Genomic DNA, 21,500 nt, shown 5'->3' with positions numbered 1-21,500 from the left:
CTTCAGAGTTTTACACAACACTGTAATATCAAACAGGATTTCCACAGCTTGTCAGACCTAAATGTTTTACTGTAGTTCTGCAGAGTCGTCACACTGGTCTGTACCAGGCAACTGCTGATAACAATGTATCAAGATAAACACAAATTTACTGGGAAATATGAAAAAGAGGAGTGAACATTCTGTAACGAGGTCTAAACACACTGTCATTATGAGAAAATAAACCAGCAGTTTAGCCTTCTAATACATACTAAAAGCCCAACTGACCTCCCAGTCTGCAGCCAGCTGTTCCCCTGAAAGAAATGCTGGAAGTAGAGGAACAAAGGAAGGAAGACCAGCATCTGAGCTGCTATTGACATGTGACAATTACCTTGTTGGCCTGGACTTCCTACGAAAATGAGTTACATCTCACTTTCTACCTCATGTCTACCTCATAGGTGCAATCAGCAGCACAGACTGTTAACCCAACCATTTTTTACTTCCTAATCTGCATATCAGCTTATAGTTACCATGAGGTTCATGAAGGTCAGAGTTTGCACAGGACCTGTAACTGTCCCACATTCACTGTAATGCATCATTATAGCACATTCTACACATTAGCAGTGGCATGAACTTCTTTGTTTTATCATAAAACTGCCAAAATTTTTAATTCTAAAAATTAAAAATATGTTTGTGAGTTTACTATTAAACAGTGATATTAACTGATGGCAGCGTTCAAAGTCAGACACTTAACTTTTTCCTCTTAGAAACCCACTTTCACAGCTGCAGGACAGACAAGACTGCAAGCAAATATTCTGGATCAAAGTCGTAATTCATGTGAGGAAGAACTCCGGCTGCGACAGCGCTGTGGTTGGGAGGCTGTGTAATAACTTTAATTGAGACAGCACTCCTCTGACAAAGTTTTCATCACGGCTGCGAGTGCAGTAGCGTGTGCATGAAAGGAAATGTGCTGAAAACGGCATTAAATATTTAACAGCTGATCCCTCAGCAATCACTCACGCTGGAAATGTAAAAGAAGTGTAAACACACTTTGAGACTGCTGATTGCTCACAGCTTCCAGCGGACCACAGAGTAACAACAGCGAAGAAAACGTCTCGTGAATATTTTGTCTTAAACCCACCAACCAAATTTGTTTTGAATAAAGATCTTTAGAAGCCTGTTACAGTTATGATAATAGTTAGGTTAGATAATAGTTTAGATAGTGAGAAATTGTGCTGAATATGGGGGTTGATTGCTTTGAAAGAATGGTCTGAACATTTGCAACAATGTGGGTTCAAACAAACCAACAAACCTCTTGATGCACTGCCCCCCACTGACTGTTTTTTTTTACCAGTGAGCCTACGCTCCCATCTTCCCCTGTTGTCATGAGTTTTAAGATCATTCCTCCAAGGTATAACGAAAGCAACATGATGTTAAGTTGTAGGTGGAGATACAGATGTGTATGCTGGAATAATTTACACCAAGCTGATGCTGTGACATAACAGTACGACTTCAAAATCTGAACTGCCAACCGAACAAGATATATTCAGGCCCAGACAACTCAAAACAAAATGACAGGGTTATGTTGTGTAGGAGATTTTAGGTTGGTGGGGACTTCAAACCCCTAATTATATGCTGAAAAGTGCAGAAAAAAGGTGACACAATATGTCCTATCCAAGAAAAGTCAACAACTTACCAGAAGAGGAAAAAAGTGACCACTTTTATGAAAACACTAATGTAATGTAATGTTAAGCACACTGCTTAATGCTAAAACAAATAACACATTGAGCTAAAGTAATAAAGTTATATACAATATCAAGGACACCGTGTCCTGCTGTTTTAGGTAGTGCTGCAGCTCAAGTGTGCCAAGTAGCAACAGAATCGATACGCTATGGGAATAAGGATAATGAGTCTTCAGTGTAGCTGATAGTCTACAACAAAGCAGTGGCTGGAATGTGTCACAGCAGGCTACAGAAGCCTGACTTCCCATGCAGATCTGCAGCCTGGGATGGCAACTGCATGAGCAGTGTATGGTGGTAGGATCTGCGTCCTCTGAGAGCTACCCACAAGTCAGTTTCAGCTGTTTTTACTGTCTCCTCGCACTGCGGTGAACTGTGTTATTCAAATTAGATGACTCTGAGCATTCCACCATGTTGGATTATGTTTCTTATAGGTCAACACACACACACACACGCAGACACACACACACACGCCATTTCTGCTGTCATCTCTCCAAAAACTCTGCCAGCGTAAAATAACACCCTCACACTATTAGGGTAACACATTTTTAAATGCCTTCTCCTGTCTCATCATAGCTTTGTTGTCATGCAGCAAGTGATGCTCATTAGTTACGAAGTATGTGGTTTCAATAGAAATGCTTACAGCGCACCAGTGTAGCACATCATATAATGAGTGCATAAGCAGCTGCAGTGGTTGTGAAATTCAAAGATAAGAGTCAAGGTTTGGTATTTTAAAAACGCAGATGAAGAATGTTGAAGACGGTGAAACCAGCCCGGCTTGAAGGCAAATATTATCTTAGCCTTCAAATCTGAACTAGGGAGGGAATATGAATGTCTTCCCCTGTTGGATCCGGTGCTGCACAAATACTTTAAGTAGAACACTTAACTCTCAGAGATATCTCTGTGACGGTGCTGAATACAAATAGCAAAACACCTCATTTAAACATTTTTTGTTGTTAAATGGCACTTTAAAGTAATTTTACAGAGCTTTTTTTGTGTCAGTGCAGTATGGTGCTAGAAAATGGCACTTAAAGGTAATTTTACAGAGATTTTTTTGTGTGTCAGTGCAGTATGATGCAAGAAAATGTCACAAAAAGGACTGATTTTTCAGCATTAATGGCTAAAACACTCCAAAATCTATGTACAGTTACAGAAACAACATAGCTTCCCATACATTCTCTCATAACAGCTACTGCATGGGCAGGTTCCTAGAATAGAGCTGCAGGATATCTAATTTTCACTGCACAATTGTTGTGGAAAAAACATCCACATTAATGATATAATCATTATGTCAATTGTTATTTTCTTCTCAGTATTCATGGTGATGGGGAATCCAAATGTAGGACGAGCAGGCAGGCAACTGACAGAACTGAAGACTTTTTCACCAAAAATTCTTTCGAAAATTAAAAAAGCTGCCAAAACGAAGAAATCTATGAACCAAACTCGAAACAACTTGAAAACCAGATGAAAACAAGGAAGAACACATACAGAGAGAGGCGATTAGATGAATGGGTGCAGGTGAGTAATGAGTGCAGGGAACAGGTGGTAACATGATGATCAAGAAACAAGACAAAGGTGTCTGAGCACATTCACAGATGATGACGGGTGACAAATGCACTCGATTTAGTTGAATCGAGCTCAAAATCAGGGGTCAAGAATTATAGCAATTGTACAAAAGCCTGTCTGCATACAGTAATATTAAGATTTTATCATCTGAGACTGCAGGTAGCGACTCATATTGTTGTTAATGATGGTTAAAACAATGAAATATCAATACTGTCTTAAAAATATACACATGTAAATGTCTTGATTTGATCTTAGCTGATAAAATTTCTGTGAATGTCAGCATGATGGTATGTTATCATGAATCATTTTAGCTACAGTATCATGAGAACCCTAGCTGAGATCACAATTTCATCATACGTGTGTTATCATGAATACCGTTTTATCAGAACAGCCCTCGTCCCACAGTAGCTCTGGCCATGTTGTCGCCTTTCTTTCCATTTCTGAACCATTATTTTTCCCAGTAACATTCTGATGTTTGAAGGATTTATCCAAGCTGGTTAAAATGCTTTGTTGCTGAAGGGATTTCTGCTGTTTTTTCTCTTTAATATCTTTTATGATGAGTTACCATGCCAGCAGGAGAGCCGTTTACAAGTGGGAGCTGCTGAATGACCTTTCCAAATCCCAAGTAATGAGAGATAAGACTCCAAATCCAGACAAGTTAAAGAGGAGACACTATAGATGCGGGACAGGAGCGAAATGGAGATAAAGGAGGAGGAAGTTTAGAACTTTTCTCTAAACAGTCATCATATGGGATGTGAGCATCAAAGAGCCCAGCTTCAAAGAGATCGTAACACTAAGAAAATATGTTTTCCTGGAAATGCTACTGAATGGAAATGTCTGCATCCTGAATATTGATATATTGCTGTGAGTTTCTATCCATATTATCTACTGACAGAGTTCACATGTTATTTTAGAAGCTATGTATATACCAAGCTGTGTCGCTGTATGCAATATGTTCAGTTGTTGCCAGGTGACAAGTATTATTCAGCACAGTTCTACTCAACTAGGGGAGTTCCACTCATCTGCATATGGCACAAAAAAAAAACAAATTGATCATAATGTTTTCACATAAATAGATAAAAAAGAAAAATATATCAAAGCTTAATGCAAAATTAATATTCTGTGAACCAGATCATCATCATTGTGGCTTTCTGTTCAGATTGTTTTAGATTTCTGCAGTGCTCCTTACAGCTTTCATAACAGCAATGTAACTCACTCCAGCAGCCGCCTCAGGGTCTTTGTACAGGTCTGTCTCCAGTGTACTTTTCTGTTATGACATCTGGCGTCACCAAATCAAGACTGTAGTACTAATCTGATATATTCCCATGCCATGGAATGGAAGCGACCCACATCCGTAAAACATAATACACCCTGCTGTGTGTATAAATCATTGTGTCATTTCATAACATAAAGTGACATTTTTAGAAGATAAAATGGGAAAATGTGACGTATCGTGAAAAATGTGTTTACTACTGATAATTTCAAAGCAATGCTGTGTAAAATTCTTAGAATTAGATAAAAAGATGATTAATAGGGGCTAAATTAAAACAACATGTGGTTTAAACGGATGATAAACTCAACACAGTTCTTTCAAATCAAACTAAACTCACTTGGTACCCTTTCTCATCTCATATCCTTGATGAGAAGAGCTAAAACACAAGGGAAAGATACAAAGGAAACAAATACACCCAAAAAAAATAAACCTGGTTATTCTTATATTTACTTTGACTTTCACTTCATTAAACACTGTACAAACCCAAGATACATCGTGTTTTGTCTCAACTTTTTCATTTATTTGCTCATTTACAGTCATGTTTTCATTTCAGGCCTACAGCACACATAATAACAATATAATCCATAACCCTGGGTAAGTAAAGCTTTTACCACTTTGTAATGTTTCCATTTGGAGAAGGACGATCACACACCGGGAAGTCTGGACAGAACGACAGAAATGAACATGTTTCTTTCAAAAGATTCACTTCAGAATAACACTCAGCATTCTCCTAACCTGTCCAGCTACAAAGACCTCATCATAGTTTCCCTGTCACACTTCCATAATGTCACCCTCCACCTCAGTTATGCTTTTATATAACATCTCCCCCCATATCAGGACAGACTGAGACCTCCTCTGCCTCCCATACAGCCTGCCTGTCTCCAGCAGTCAGGTAAGGAAAAAACTAGAGGAACTGAACCAGAACAAGGCTGCAGATCTAAATGGTGTCAGTCCCAGGATCCTGAAGGCTTTCATGGAACAGCTGTGTGGGATTCTACGGCACCTCTTCAACCTTAGCCTGAAAGTTCCAGTGCTGTCGAAGATATCCTGCTCCACTCCAGTATCTAAAAAATGTCATGCTTCCACCTCAGTGACTATAGACCAGTTGCCCAAACGTTGCACATCATGAAAGTCCTGGAGAGACAGTCAACTTTTCTACATTAATGTTGCCATCACAGAAGTGTAAATGAGCTTTGCCAAGGGAACTGATACAACCCCATTCCATCACTTAGCCTGGCTTTTGGACTGGTAGCTGATAACAGTCTGGATGCCTCTTTTGGTTTTTGGTCCAGAGTACATGGCATCCATTTCTTTCAACACAGATCTGAAATATTAATTGAGCTGACCACAATAATAAGTTTCCACTGTGTGATGGTCCATCCCAGATGCCCCAAGGCCCAGAGAGGACGACACCACCTCTGGATAAAGTTAACATCACTTGCACAGTAAAGTTTGAGGTGGCCTTTGTGAATGTAACTCTGTGTTGTAGTGCTTGACAACGGTTTCCCACAGTAATCCCATAACTATGTGGTTGTATCAGTTATTACTGGATGGCGGTTCCTGATGCAGTGCTGTCTGCGGGTTCAGATAACACGGGTGTCCACCTTAGAATTGCTCCTTTATTCTTTACACACTGTAATTTCTCCACATTCCTTGAGTGGCTTTATAATATTCTGCAGGGTAGAGGGAGAAATTAGATAATCCCTTCCAGTCTTTCTTTGATAAATATTCTTTTTTTAAAACACATTTTGGTTCCTCAAAGACTCAGTCGTCTGACAATCATGATAATAATTACCTGTTAATGTCATCTGTTTGAAATTACATAATTTTTATAATTAAATATTAAATCCCAAAGTGCCTCCATCCCAAAGTTTTAGAGTACATGCTATATCAACACATTTTTAAAAATCACCAGAAAAAACATTAGTTTTGAACATGGGTTCATGTGGTCTGCAAAGAAATAGAAAGTCAAAGTTATTGTCCGAATCAGTTCTTTTTTATCTTATTAAAATAACCTTTGAAAGCCATGGACTGAGAGGCTTAGTCTCACCTTAGTCTCGAAAAACAATCTCATTTGCACTATTTTCTCTCCAGCTGTACAAAAACAAACATTGATTTAACGAAAGGACGAACTCTCTGGTGAGCTCATTCACATTTTCATTACATTTATACAGTCCAGCTTACTGCACATGGTGGCTTATCAAATTTACGAGAAACTAAATGAAAAATTCAGCCAGCCCTGCTTGACTGTCTTTCTCTAGATCTTGTGTGGGGCTTAATTATGTGAGAGGAAGATAATAAATGCAAATAAGAAAGTATTGAGTATGACCACTGCTTTCTTGGGCTATAAAGATGAGTTAGCAGCATGGTAATGTCACAAAGACAGTGCTCAGTCATGAAGATACAGTAAACTGTCATCTATCCCCATCAGAAATACATTTCAGGAAGCCCTGCATTGTAAAATCTTTATCTAGCTGGTAATGAAGTATTTCAGCGACTCCATCACACCCACATTAAACCACCACTCCCACAGAATGACTTCAATCCGCTCTAAGCTTTGTGAGTAGTTATGAGACATGTCTGGGAGTTCAGCATTCGACTACAAAGAATTAAAATTCAGCTCACAGGTGAAGATGATGAGCAACATCGAGACGCAGAGTTCAAGTGTTCTCATTAGAGATGGAGAGTTTCTTCTTCTGACTTCACCAAACTGATCAAAAACCGAATGCTCAGACACACTGACACATGATGCCGGCATAAACTTATTCAGTCACCCACAAACGTGTCAGTATATCTTCACAAACGTGAGCTTTGTTGTTGTTGGATGAGATGAAACTATAACATCAGCAGCTAACTTTAAGCTTAGCATTTGAGGGAAATGGTTTAGGAAACACTCAGAGCAGTGCTTCCAGATTATACATGATTGATCTGCAGTGTCCGACTGTGCGGCCACAAAAGCACGGAGCTGTGTTGGAGTTTCTCGTCTTACAGTGAAGTAGTCCCTCACAGAGCCTCTTCAAAACCTCAACCTGATGCCAAACATCTCCTGAACGCACCCTCAAAGTGCATGAAAAAAAATCTTACTTCCCGAATGTCAAACTAATCCAGTCACACATCATGTTTGTTTTGAGGAGAAGTTAAGATGGCCGAACAAGCTCATAAACAAAGCACTATCGGGCATCTCCTAAAGTTGTGCTTCAGTGAGCTGTAGAGAAATGAGTGATGAACCTGGCACTGACTCAACTTCTATGTTCCTTATCTCCTCACAATATTTACCAAGTAACATGTCTTCATTTGGACTGGAGTTAATGTCTATTATTTACTGTCTTTTAGCTGATTTTTGTATCTATCAACAAGTGAGGGGCATGTCTGGATCCTAAGCTGCTAACGTTTCTTATTACAACTTGTATAGGAAACAGCACAGTGGTTGTACATCTTCAGATTGTTCCTGGCTGTTATGGAGACCAGAATCCTGAGAAAAATTCTACCACTATAGATGTAAGTGCTGTCAAGAATAAGCAACCTTAGTGGTTGTGGGAGCAGCAGCATTTAAAGTGTAATTATAGCGTCCATTAACGTGACAGTGCAACAGTGGAATAAATGTATTTCAGCCCCGACGACAATCTTTTTATAATCCAAATCACAACGTTTTAAAGACAAAAGTGTTCATAACATTGATATGTCTTCAGGCAACCAACAAAATTATGCTTATTAATGTGACATGGAACCTTTTCTAACACCAAGGAGGTAGTTTTAATTTCTAGCTCAGCAACGAAAATTGGTGTTACCTGAACACAACGCGAAAGTGAAATAAAACCTGTTGCTGTGAACTTTGTGGCTTGTTGACTGAGATACTTGAGAACGAACAGAACCCAGCAGCTGTCTTACTTTGCCTTTCTGGTGATGTTTGTGGTGCTTCAGGCATGGCAGTGATGGCTGATTTTGTTCATGATATGCTTTTTTTTTAGTCAGATTAAAAACATAAATCTTTAGCAGAAGGGGACTTTAAACTCGTACTTCTCTCCAACAGATGTTTAAACTAATACTGGATATTGTCCTGAGTACATGGAATATTTCTTGCAGACCAGAAATATTTCTAATTTGATTCCGTATATATTTTCATCCAACTTAATTCTTACAAAGTGTTTTTCATCTTTTATTCCCCTCTATTGGACTTCTTTGCCGTTGATGTTTTCTTGCCACTGTGTACATTTGGTTAAATGATTGAGTATATAAAAGTGGATTTTTCTTGCTTGAGATGAGTTTTTCAAATAAGAGCAAACCACAAAAACTATATAAATTGTCCATGAGATTAGTTTCAGCTCTTGCCTTCATCCTGTTGTATTCTGACGGGTGTCATTTCTGTGCACCTGGACCTCTTTTTCATCAGCAGTGGGAATAAAATGTGGGTGATAATGCAAATATAGTTAATAACATTCCCTTTTAGCAAACCAAAAGACTAGATTCACAATCCAATTATTATAATCCTCTCTGTGGAAAGGCTTCTTCCTCCCCCTCAGTTTGATGGTATTAGTCACGCCATCAGCCCAAATAAAGAACAGACACAATGATTGTCAACAATGAGACAGACGCTTTATTCAAATCTAAACAGACTGATAAATGATCGGCAGGCGGGCAGTTTGCTGAGTTTCTCATTATTTTCTGAATTCCAGGGGTCTTTTGCTTTTTTATAGATATTAACATATCAATAAATTTTTCCACACTACTTTCTCATACTCTCTTCCAAACCCCCTGCCCTGCAGCAGCACGATGATAAAGGTTAACGAATGGATCTGAGTGCTGCTGACTTCATTTCAACGGTGTAACAGTTGGTTTATGACACCGAAGGAGCAGATTATTGTTTTGGGGGAAAAAAAAGCTCAACTGATACAGAACATTCAGTGTATTGTAGTATAAAGTACAGCTGAAAAATTGACCATAGGATGCAGGTACTTTCTTTCTGACATTGTCACATATTAAAGTGATCATACAGACTTCACAAAGATAAGGTTCGATCCATCTGATGGACATGTATGTCAAACAAAAAGATAAATGACACCTGTAACAGAGAGGTATTTGAAAATGAATAGTGGCTTCCCAAAAGAGATCATATTAGATTTATACTGTGGTTTGGAACCAGTGCTGCAGAGAGATACCAGCTACACAAAAGCTATTCTGGTGCGTATCCAGGTTTTGTCATCCTGGGGTTTTCAGCTGCCAGTACTTTCCAGCAAGAGGTAGGAGTTAGATTGGGCATTTCCCAAACATCACTGAGCCAGATTGTGCCATCCGTGTTGGAATCTATAATTTCCCTGGGTTCGAAATACATTCAGTTCCTTTGGACAAATCAACAACAAACTTACATTAAATAGGACAGAGCTGCATCTGCAGTGATGCTGGAAATGTGTGCATACAAAGGTGTACGTTCTGTTGTGCTCTGTCATCTTCCCATTACAGATGTGTCTCATCAGTTTGCTTTTAAGGTTTTTATATCAAACCATTTGTTTGTTTTCAATAAAGAGTTCTATCCTACAGCATTAACTGCACTTATCACTTTCTCTCAGGCAGCATTTTTTGTGTATTAATGTTTTGTTTTTTTAGTTTTCATCTCTGTAAAGCACATTGTGTTGCCTCATGCATGAAGTGCACAACATAGATTAACTTGATTAAGCCAACATTTGGTTAGCTTAAACCTCAGCAACAAGCAGCTCGATCTCTGTGTCAGTCAAGTTTCTTTTCACAGGCAGTTTCCATGTGTTTTTTAAGTATGTTTAATTGATTGCTTTTCTAAATACAACTTTTTTTAAATGTATGCACAGCTTCATTTTTTGTCTGCAAACACACCACTTACTCCTCCACCTTAGCAACTCTTTTTTTTTTGTTTTGTGTCTATAGCACCCAGCGCTGGTCATAGAACAAAGCCATAAGTCACAAACAAGACTTAGTTTCCTGTTTGATTCACAGGGGTTATGTCTTAAAGCACATAAGAAAACAGCCATACTGCTGCACACTCCTCCAACAATCTCTCCTCCTATAATCTCTTTTCTCTCTTAATGGCTTTACGGAGCAGATCAGCGACCTCAGTCACTTCATTCAGTCATGCATGAGAGACAGATAGCTAAAAGACAGAAAGGTTTGATGAATAAGGTGCTACGGCAGAATACACATTGCTGATACCCTAAATTCGAAGTCAAAATAAACTGTAGAACAAGGTAGCTTGAACATCTCTCAGCACTGTCTGGATGTCAGTGGTTTTAGCATGTTAAAAATGGAAATGTGCCAGTCATTTGTGTCTTCTGCGTTATGCTTTCTTTAGAAGAGGGTTTTCAAGATTATGATGAAGCGGTGACTTAAATTTTATGGGACTCTATAAAGTAATGGAAAGCTCTGGAAATGTGTGTATTTTGTAATATTGTAAGACATAAATCAATTCCAGTTTAATCTAACTGATAAAATACTGTTCTATTCATATATTTTTATCACATTTTTGACTGGCAACAACACCTTTGTTATAGTTAATATGGAAACACAGTCGAGTGCACTTAAGGTAGGATTTTATTATTTGCTTTTACCAACTGTGTCTGGAATGACTGAAAGTGTTGTGCAGATCAGATGGATGCGTCTCCTTACTTTTTTTTTTTTAGTCTGTTATATTTTACAGTCCTCCCCCACATTAACACTAATCCCAATTCAACCCCTGGTGGAGACTAAGCTTAACAAAATACAAACACAGAGAGGAACTTTTACTAATCCGATTGTCTGACACATGTCGTATCATTGTTCCTTCTGTTTTACAGTATGTGTCAGTACAACGTTGGGTGAAGAGTTGTAGCCATGAGGACAACAGCGGTTTTCCGTCACAGTGGAATTACTTGGCTTCTTTCATAGTTTGAAATGTGTGAGGTAAAGTTACAGTCCTCTGTCATATTTTGGCATGGCATTCGGTCGTCAGCCTCCAGATTCATCCCAAACAAAGGAAGAGGTTGTGATGCTTATTGATAAAGATACAATTTTTTTAAGGTCTGTGCATGTATTAAATACTGGATGTGGTCTTTGCTCTCTCCAGGTACTCCGGCTTCCTCCCACCATCCAAAAACATGCATGTTAGGTTAATTGGTGACTCTAAATAGTCCTTAGTAGTGAGTGTTAGTGTGGATGGTTGTGTGTCTCATTTGTGTCTGTGTGGCCCTGTGATGGACTGGCAACCCGTCCAGGATGTACCCCGCCTCTCGCCCAAAGACAGCTGGGATAGGCTCCACCCCCACCCCGTGACCTTAATTGGATTAAGCGGGTATTGAAAATGGATGGATGGATGTGTTCTTGGTTGGATGTTATGCCTAAACAGCTTTTACATCAGCAGCAGGAACTGTCAGGACACCTTTGAAATAAAGCATGAATATGAGAAACATAAAATTGTCCCCAGCTTGCTTTTGTACCACATGATTTGCTCTCTTTGTTTGATAAAGGTAACTGAAAGTCTATTTGTTATCTCATTGTTGGCATGTATTAAACCCACACGTTTATCCATGATATATGAAACATACATTTCCTTTTCTTTCTAATTTGATCTAGCTTAAGTGTTCACTATTTGTTGAGGCCACACCATGTATCCACACTGAGCTGGGATCAGTAATGTAAAGTAATGTGTCAGTTGGAACTGTGCCAAAACATACAATAAATCGATGGTTTTAAAAAAGTGATCAGAGTCCCGACCTTTGATTGGGGCTGTGCCACTTGATTAAATTAAATTGGCAAAGCTGAAGCTGTGTTCAGCTGACAGAGGCATGTTTATTGTCAAGCGGTGCCAATCAGACTTGCAGTCTTAATCATAATGAGCTTGGCCAGGTTTCACAGGCTCCTGCTTTTGCCTGTTAGTTTGACTCCTTGAAGAGTTGTTCACACAAGTTGTTTGCATTCTGCTGAGTCCAGAAGACTGACCCACACTGACTGTGAAATAAATCCAGGGACTGAACATAAAATATGTATCCACTGTGACATCAGCTTTTGCATTTGTGGACTGGTTAGAGATTGATCTGAGCCTAACACCTTGTTTCCACTTGTGTGTGTTTGTTCACAAATCCACCAACAGTTAAATCAGTCCTGTGAGAGTTGCTTTAATCTGTCATAGATGTGAGAAACCTTTAATCCACTCTGGAATTTGCTTTGAGTACATTGATATTTTGGAGACAAACCTATGGCCTGCCAGGAAATTTGATAAATAAAGGAGCGAATGAGCTAACAAGCTACTAGCTTTACAGTCAAACTATCACTATGTTTTGAATACAACTGAGTGAAAACTTAAAGCAATACTTGAGAAGTACTTTAACCTTAAAACTATGTTATTCTGACTTATTTGGAAGTACACTGACTTTTTTATTTTCTGCACATGCCCCACCTGAAACTGCACTCGAGCGCCCAGCAGCTTAGATACCGCAGTGCATGAGTTTGGTTTGCAGCCCCGTATCACATCATTTTGCTTTAGAATAGCTTGGCATTTTTGGGGGCTGTGGATGGCTTCCTCAACACAACAACAAAGTCATATGTATGGCTGTATATGTGAACGGCTCACACAGAGATTTGTTTTTGTCACAGTGATGTTACATCCGACAGCTATGGGGGGAGCCAAAGGACAAAAAAAATAGTCAAATGTTACTTTAACAGTTGGATTCAGCCAACCCTGGAACTGAAATAATGGAAAGCAGTGTAACAAATGAAGTGCATGCAGAGCGGTTCATACATATTCTATCACAAAAAATGTCTACAAGCCAGTGCAGCCTCTTTTAACTCATCTCCTTTGTAAAATAACGGAAAGCTCTGGAAATTTGAAAAGGTGTTTTTGTGTATTTTGTAATATTTATGAGACATGAATCAATCCCAGATTTTCTCTTTCAGTGGCAACAACACCATTGTTATAGTTGGAATAGATACACAGAAGAGTGCACTTGTGGAAGGATTTTATCATTTGCTTTTCACAGCACCACACATGTCTAGAATGACTGAAATTGGTGTGTAGACTGGTGTTTATTTTAGAGTTTTCGATTCCCCAGAAAACTATAAAAATGTCTATTCCCCGTCTTGCTCTCGGGAGTATAAACTGATTTTGCTACTCCCTAAATGCTTTCCAGACTTTTTGAACGGTGGATGGTAATTGCTCGAGTCAGTGAAGCTGATCAATCAGAGAAGCTGCAATAGCTCCCCATTTCAGGGGAGTGGAAACTGTAAACTTTAACCACAACACTTGCAGATTATCATCTGTAATGGTGAATTGTCTGTATGCTACTTGATTATGTTCAGGTGATAAAGATGGTACTGATGGGAACAATAACAGAGGGTCATAAAACAAAATCTTTTGAGAATTAAAGGTTAAAAGTGTGGGAATAGGTACCTCCATCTGTATAGATTATGTATTGCAATCAAATTAATACACCCAACTCCAGAGATGGTGTTTCGTTTGTCCTTTCTTAGCTACTGTAGTGACATGGTAGAGTGACAAGGCAGATTGGCATGTGACTTGCAGAGTTGGATACTTGTTTCTCTCATTTTAAGGTCATGAAAACACAACATTTATCATTTCCATTCAGTTCTCCAGCAGTAAATACATACTTACTAACATAATACTGAGTTTCTAATAGATAGCTCTAAAACTTCAACTCCTGAACTTTAAGTGGTAATTTGTAAGCAATCTTGACAGTCACTTTTTAAAAGTATTCTAGTGTATACATGTTTCTTCATTGTTAGTTTAGAAAGAAGACAAATTGCTGCAATTTAAGACCATTTATTAAGGGTTTAATTTGCAAGTAACGTTTGGGTTGTTTTTCAAACTTCACAAAAATCTGTCAAAGCCACATTTTAAAACTCAAATGTATTTTACATGAATAATTAGGTGGGGGAATACCTAATCACCTGATTGCCTGTTTATAAAGACCTTCAAGCATCCTTCTGGGCAAAAGTTGGCAAAAAGAAAAACAACGAAACCATGTAGTCGATCAAAAAAGCAACAACTTCAAATGCTTGTACATCTTGATAATGTTAATTTTCAGGGTTTGGTCGCTCTACAGAGAGGCATCAACTTTTGTGTGTGTGTTCTGACTTCTGTTAATCAGGAAATGACTTACTGTAATTAAAGATACTTGAGGCATCTCTAAACTGGACTAATCAGTGGTTAAACAGCAGAACTGCTGCTGGGATTGATGTGACTGATTCTATTATCAACAAAATAAGTCTGTGCTCCCCTCTGGTGATGGATATTTGCAGCGCAGCCACAGAATGAGGTTGCAACAATAAAATGACTGGTTTATTCCCACTGCCCCCTGCTGGCTGCTGCAGTGCAGAGCAAGGTTGAAATGGGAGGTTCTTTGACATTTGTAGTCTTTCAGCAACTCTCAGCATTTTTCATGCTCACCCCTGAATTTTCAGTTGTAATATTTTGACATTTAAGGTTACAGCACTTTGGCTGAACTTGTTGTTTTAAATATACTTTATGAAAACATACATTGAAATAGACAGTTACAAGCTATTGTTTTCCACGACATAATCTCTGTCCAATATATTCTTATGACACCGCATTTAAATTTTTCATGTCTTCATCAAACATGCCATTTCAAGGGATTATACGTTTTCCCCATGTCATTCTCTAGTGTTAAGATGAGACGGTAAGTGGTGGGGATAAAAGTCCAGGGCAGGATGTAATTTTTCGACAGAACAAATTGTTACCATGGCATGAAAAGTAAATGCATGACTGGACTTTCTACGTAATGAGACTAGGCTACACTGCACCTTGTCACTCAAAATGGAGGATTTAACTGGAATTAAGAGGATTATCAAACCCTCCAACACTGATTGTACTTCACTGCAGGATTACTAGTGTACATGTCTTGTGTAACGTTCATTTTGTGACCAGAAACTTCACATTCCTTTTCATGCTCCATATGTGTATTTCAGGTGGCCATCTTCAGCAATGAGTGAAATGGCTTTTTTTTAAATACAAGAAAAACAACATCTGTTTAACTAATCTGTAGTGATTCTATAACCATTTGTGTAATTTTGTAACTACAAGTGCATGTTTTGTCACAAAAGACATATAAAGGGAAACCAGATATCCGAAATGATTTAATCTAACTTAATGAAACAGAAGACGATTAGGAGGATTATTCTGGGTTGTTATTTTAGGGTGGGAAGTGTATTAAGACATATTAAGACTTAATAAGTCTCGGAGCACGTTATTACTATTAGAGAGAGCATACAGTAAGTAACCTGAGAGCTCAGGCCACACAGCAAACTAATAGAAAAATACTCACATTTCCCTCGTCTGCAGTGGGACCATGGACAGCTGGTAGGCTACTCATCCCTCTTTTAGGCACAGCCTTGTCAAGAGTCATGTTGAATGGCCCAAGTTGTTAAAAGAGGTACAGCAGAACGTAGCAGCTGCTGGCTGGTTAATACCATCACTGAGAACTCAATGAGAGCTCACATCATTATTCCTCAGTCACATATCCATAAATTCTGGACTTCACTGCTGCTCCACTTCCCTGGGTTATATTTTAGCATTTAGCGGCTAACATTAAGAACTGTTGCTTATATGGACAATATTTCCCCAATGTTATCTGTGCAGTAAAGATACAGTATTGAACTCAAATTCTAATATCGAATTGGTTATTTCGCTATTTGGAAGTCAGATTTTTTTGTTGTGATATAAAAGATTTAACAAAGTGCAAGTGAGATTTGACAGTGATAGCAAAGCTAAAAGGAACAGCATCATCTGATGCTGAAGCTGGGCAGAGATGCCCAGGGAGGAGGCTGGATAACCTTGTAAAGTGCTGTATCTTTCCCCGCTCACTAAATGACAGATTGTTGGTGTAGGGTATAGTCTTTGAGTTGGTAGTAACTTCAGACAACCAAATATATGCTCTAAAAGACAAAGAAAAGGGATATTTTTCTCCATATTACTGTATATCCCCTTTAAAAAGAAAAGTTTTGCTCTCAAATAACGAAGCTGCAATTACATATACTATCTGCTCTTGGTTGTTTTTCAGTTCTGTTTTGTAGTTTGTAATGTCAATTTCAAAGCTGTTTGCACAGAAATAGCATTTCTATGAAGTATTCCATTATAATGTCAAACAAAAATGACAGAAAGTTACATATAAATTATAACTAAACCACCAATGTGTTCATTATAACTATCCAATGCAAGACGTAACCATAAAATGATCCCAGCAGAGGACAGGAGTTCATAATGTTTAATACAATAATACAGTGAACATCTGTACAGCACACAATGCACACTCACACACACACTCATTCACACACGGAGCCAAAGAGCACACGATGACTGTAGCACACATTGCATTAACAAACACAGTGCTCAGAGGATCTAAAGTTTTTACTGTCAGCCATTTTGGCGCCACCCTTCAGCTCATAGGCCATTGCTATAGAAACCGATGTTGCCGTCATCACCATGGTGATACTGTGGTGGGCACGTCTTTATTCACAGTCAGGAGATGTGACAGTAACATAACAGAGAACAGACTCTGTCTGAACTGAGCTCCTGTTGGTTTAAAGGAATATTCTGATTTTCAGACGACTGCACAAGCCTCTTCGGCTCTCTATCTACGTCTGGAAAACTCCTCTCCACACTTTATACAATGACAGTAGATAGTACAATGTTATGCTATGCTATGGGTATATTGTCCTAAAGTACAACAAGACAATCCAAGTTGTAAAACACGTCCTGTGAAGTGGTTACATGTAAAGATGTAGAGAAATGCACACTGATTCATTGCTGCTCTGCTCCTCTGTGGGTTCAAACATGTTGATCACGGCAGGTAATATAAGCTTTATCTCTGTTTTTAAATCATGTTGATAAGGAACGATTTACTTTGACTGAAGCGAGTTTCACAGTGAAATGGCAAAAATTTCTTAGTGAGTTAAATATGTTGGTGTTGAGATGCAGAGTTGTAGCCGACTGTTGGACAACAAAAGAGCCAGGAGGGCACAGGGGTGATGGTTTAATTGGACATCAGGATAGCTTCTGATAGACTAGTCCATTTATGTAGTTAATTAAGATACCATCAGGTGTTAGATTCCTGCTTTTTTACTTTCATATTTTGGTATAGCTCTGCAGATTTGTTGACATATTGGAAAATCAAAATTCAGTCAGCTGCAGGGACCTATCATTTTGACCTGGAACCTGCTTTCTTAAAAGCTTTTTGAAGTCTTTCCTTTTACATGAACACCCACTAACATCCAAATATGCGTGACTGAAACCCGCTGTTGGACCATACACACTCTGTTCACATCCAACTCCACCCAAATTCAATTCTGCCCACTTCAAATTCAAATTGTTTGGGTTAGAGGATCGGGTCAGAGGTTAGTGGAACCTAAAGTAACATGACATGGATGCGGGCAGAGTTGCACAGCCCCTCTCACTTCTAACATCTGGCTTTTAACTGCACGGGGAACAAGTCTAATCAGCACTCAGTCCCCAATTAAATGACTGCAGTTGTAGCAGATATTTATTTGGCTCCGATGGGCATTGGTTAGAACACAGCAACAATAGGGGTGCTGCACTCAGGGCTGCAACAGTGGACACAGCACACTTTTTGACTTCTTCAGTCCACTTAAAAATCATAAATTAGTCTACTTATCCCAGAAAATCATCCTTGAGGAAAAACTGTGTTCCACCAAAACCTGCAGGATACAGATTAATGCCAATTCTTCATATCATCATAGCTTACAGACTTGGCTCCTGGGATGTAGAGGTAGTTATTGGGCATAGGCCCATTTGTTTATGTTGTTTCCCTAAAATGGCTACTACAGGCAATGGGAAGGATCAGCCTGTTTCAGTGAGTCTACTTGTATTAATCAACCATTTTGTATCTGTTAGAATGTCAATAATAAACTTAATTTGAATTTTAAAAGTTAAGCCACTTTCTGTTCTGTTACACTGAAATGATCCTCAGTTTACATCATGAGGAGCTAACATCTAGCCCTCATCCACAATGCAGACTAAAATGAGTGCTGTTACAAAGGTTTGTTCCACTAAATGCTGGTAAAATATGACAGCTACACAAACAATAAATGGAGGCTGCTAAATAGACTAATTAGTTTGTGGTTTGTTAGATTGTCCTACAATTATGATTTTTCCCCATCCAGATTCCAGTTGTTTACATGAATTAAGGCTATCCATATAGTTTTCTTTTTACTTCTTTGAAGATTGTAAAACTTCTTGCTGAATCCTTTGGGCAAACTGATGTGTTTTCATTGTTTCTGAACTCTTCAAACAGCATGAGTCAAGTCTCTTTTTGGGACTCTGGGAATTATCCGAGCGCCATGGCATCTCTGATGAGGTCACATGCATTCTCTCTATTATGTTTAACAGCTCTGACGTCACAGCTCGGGGTGTGGCCAGAAGCACAACATGTTTGAGAATATAATCTGGAGCAAAGAACAGAGCAGCAACCACTCCTGTTACTCATTACACATAATAAGAGGTGTATGATTAACGAGACCTGTCGCTGTCCTCTACAGCAATCACAAAACTCATTAAACAGCTCCTTAACAACTTTGTGTTTCATTCCTCCTGATAACGGACATTTAGCCTTAATCATGGACTGGAATTTTTCAACCTTTACACGCTCTTTGGTCTCTTGACCTGACCGCCATAATTTCCATTTGAATGTTAAAATTTCAAGTTTTCTGATAGATTGCATTCCTCTTAGTCTCTAATAAAAAAACACAAAACTTTCACCATCCTGAATGGTCCGGGAAGCTGCTAAGGAGCTGTAATGTGATGAAAGTTGTCTTTTTGAGTTTGATAGTCAGTTGTAAACAAAACATCTGGAGGCCCTTTGGGGGCCACAGAGGGCCACCGAGTCAGCTGCTGTGTTTTACACAGAGGGGTCCGAACTCTTGTTGTCACTGCGCCGAGCCGCCTGTTACCATGGTGATCTGCCACAGTCAGAGAAAGTGGGGAGTTCGCAGCGGAGCGTCGTCAGTCGTTTTCAGGCACTTCGTCAACCTCCTCCAACTTCTCCGCCCCTGCGACAGTTACCACAGCAACAGGTGAGCTAATCGAGAACAAGAGTTTTACGGACTGTTTACATGCGATGTCGTGCTTGTACCATTCCAGGTCAGGTGGTCTGTGGACATGCGGTCAGGTGACATGTCGCCAGGTGTTCCAGCCGCAGGGGAGCTGTCTGCGTTGTGTCCAGCGTGGCTGGGTGAGGTGTGGGGTTGGATGACTGAGTTGACATTAACTTCCGTGCTTTCTTTTTCCTCTTTCTCCTTATCGGCCAGCTCTGTTCAAGACAGACACATACGGGAATATTCAGTTTAGAGTTGCAACAATAAATCACTTAACATCACAACATTTTTTTACAGTTTTAATGAAACAATTATTTGCCTCTGCAGTTTACATCGTTTCAAGTGTAAATGTTTAGTAGCTACGAGCATGTTCCACACCATGCACAGACAGCTCTTTCCATCGGTCCTTGTTGCTTGTGATGACGTTCGAGAGGTGGAGCCTCAGAGCCGGCAGATCGATGGCTGTAAGAGAAAAGTCCATCTGTCCATCGTCACTCTTCCCATGGAGGCCACAACTGTGCCTCTGTACTGACTCCACGGTGACTGAACCACTTCCTGTTAGGCTGGAACAGAGCAGAGTTGCAGTGAAAGACAAATATTTTTCTCATGAATGTATATAAATTATTCTTACGCAGTTTGTGAGATTACTGTTGTACAATGCAATTATTGACACTTCAATTCATATTTGTTTGACATAGTTTAAGTTTACAGGTTTTGTCTGGGGATTGAATTGATTTTAAGTGTGATCAGTTGGTTTGGGTAGGTTGGTCGGTTAGGCTACTTTTTTATGAACTCCCTTTGTATGAATACAATCATAATGAATTGGACTCATTTGGATTGAATTTGATTGTATTCAACTGGACCTGTTTTGAACTTTTTTGCTCTCTCTGTGAAGTGTCCTGTAGATTATCAGTTTGATTTAGATTATTTACCATTTTCTAGGCCAACCTTATGTCCTTATGTCCTCTCTCAGTGAGACAGAATTGATCTTATTATGCTGCAAGTCCACCCCCAACAATAGTAGTAGTAGTAGTGATAGTACCTGGACCTTCTGTTTCCGGTCTCTCTGGCCTTCCTGTCCTCTTCTATTAGAGGACCAATTACCTTTTCTGTTGTGTCAATCAGAACACTGAAAGTGGGCTCCACAATGAAGTCTATGAAACCTGCAACCAAAGAAACAGACAGATTGAAGAGAGAAGACAAACACAAACTACATTTGTGCCTAATATTTTACCTTATTGGCTGATGGCTGCTCTTACCTATCTGAGATTGAGCAATCATGGTAGCTTTGCGGTCACATAGAGGAGAAAAAGGAAGGCCAAGTTCCACCTCTTTATCTCCCTTTAAAAAGAAGCATCATCCCAAGACAAAATGAACATTGTGTATTTTTTAATAGTTAAATCAGCTTTATGTGGTTTGTATAAACTTTTCTACTAATAAAAAGTTGTTTTTATGTCCATCCAATTGTTTCCATGTACACTTTCATACTAATTAAACAGAAACCTCAAACAGCAGTAGGGAGAAACAACCAATAATTAATTTTGCAATCCAGCTTTGTGAGGACCAGTTTAAGTTTTGTTTGGGTTTGGTTTGGTTAGGGTGAGGGTCGTAGTTATGTGTTATGTCAAATAAGATCTTCACAAAAGCAGAAGTATAGTCTCGTGTACCTGTCTGAAGAACTCTTCCATCAGACTATGAGTCCAGTGGTAATGCAGTGGCCAGGCTTTGGCAGGATGACTGATGTCTGCAGCGTGAAGCATCAGTGATAAAACCTTCACTTTATCTATACTGGAGAAAGAAAAAACAAAATAAGTTCAGTACAACAAACAAATTCTAAACTGTAATCTATTAAGTAATAAAGACAG

The 21,500-nt window shown here is 39.0% G+C and overlaps 1 protein-coding gene across 2 annotated transcripts in view; it reads right to left on the bottom strand.

Moving 5' to 3' along the window:
• Window positions 1-19,373: 19,373 nt before the first annotated feature.
• pde1a (phosphodiesterase 1A, calmodulin-dependent) overlaps window positions 19,374-21,500 on the bottom strand; it is a 38,949-nt gene continuing 36,822 nt past the window's right edge. For both annotated transcript variants that reach the window (XM_072397399.1, XM_072397398.1), the window contains 6 exons: window positions 21,303-21,423; window positions 20,895-20,976; window positions 20,678-20,798; window positions 20,014-20,198; window positions 19,674-19,850; window positions 19,374-19,590 (listed from right to left, as the gene is read on the bottom strand). In XM_072397399.1, coding sequence (XP_072253500.1) covers window positions 19,544-19,590; window positions 19,674-19,850; window positions 20,014-20,198; window positions 20,678-20,798; window positions 20,895-20,976; window positions 21,303-21,423 — 733 coding nt within the window. In that variant the 3' untranslated portion in view covers window positions 19,374-19,543. The remainder of the gene's footprint in view (window positions 19,591-19,673; window positions 19,851-20,013; window positions 20,199-20,677; window positions 20,799-20,894; window positions 20,977-21,302; window positions 21,424-21,500) is intronic.

The sequence above is a fragment of the Leuresthes tenuis genome, unplaced genomic scaffold, assembly GCF_036924035.1.
Source record: "Leuresthes tenuis unplaced genomic scaffold, fLeuTen1.0.hap1 SCAF_12, whole genome shotgun sequence".
Taxonomy (NCBI): domain Eukaryota; kingdom Metazoa; phylum Chordata; class Actinopteri; order Atheriniformes; family Atherinopsidae; genus Leuresthes; species Leuresthes tenuis.
This window is presented reverse-complemented; position numbering and strand designations above follow the sequence as displayed.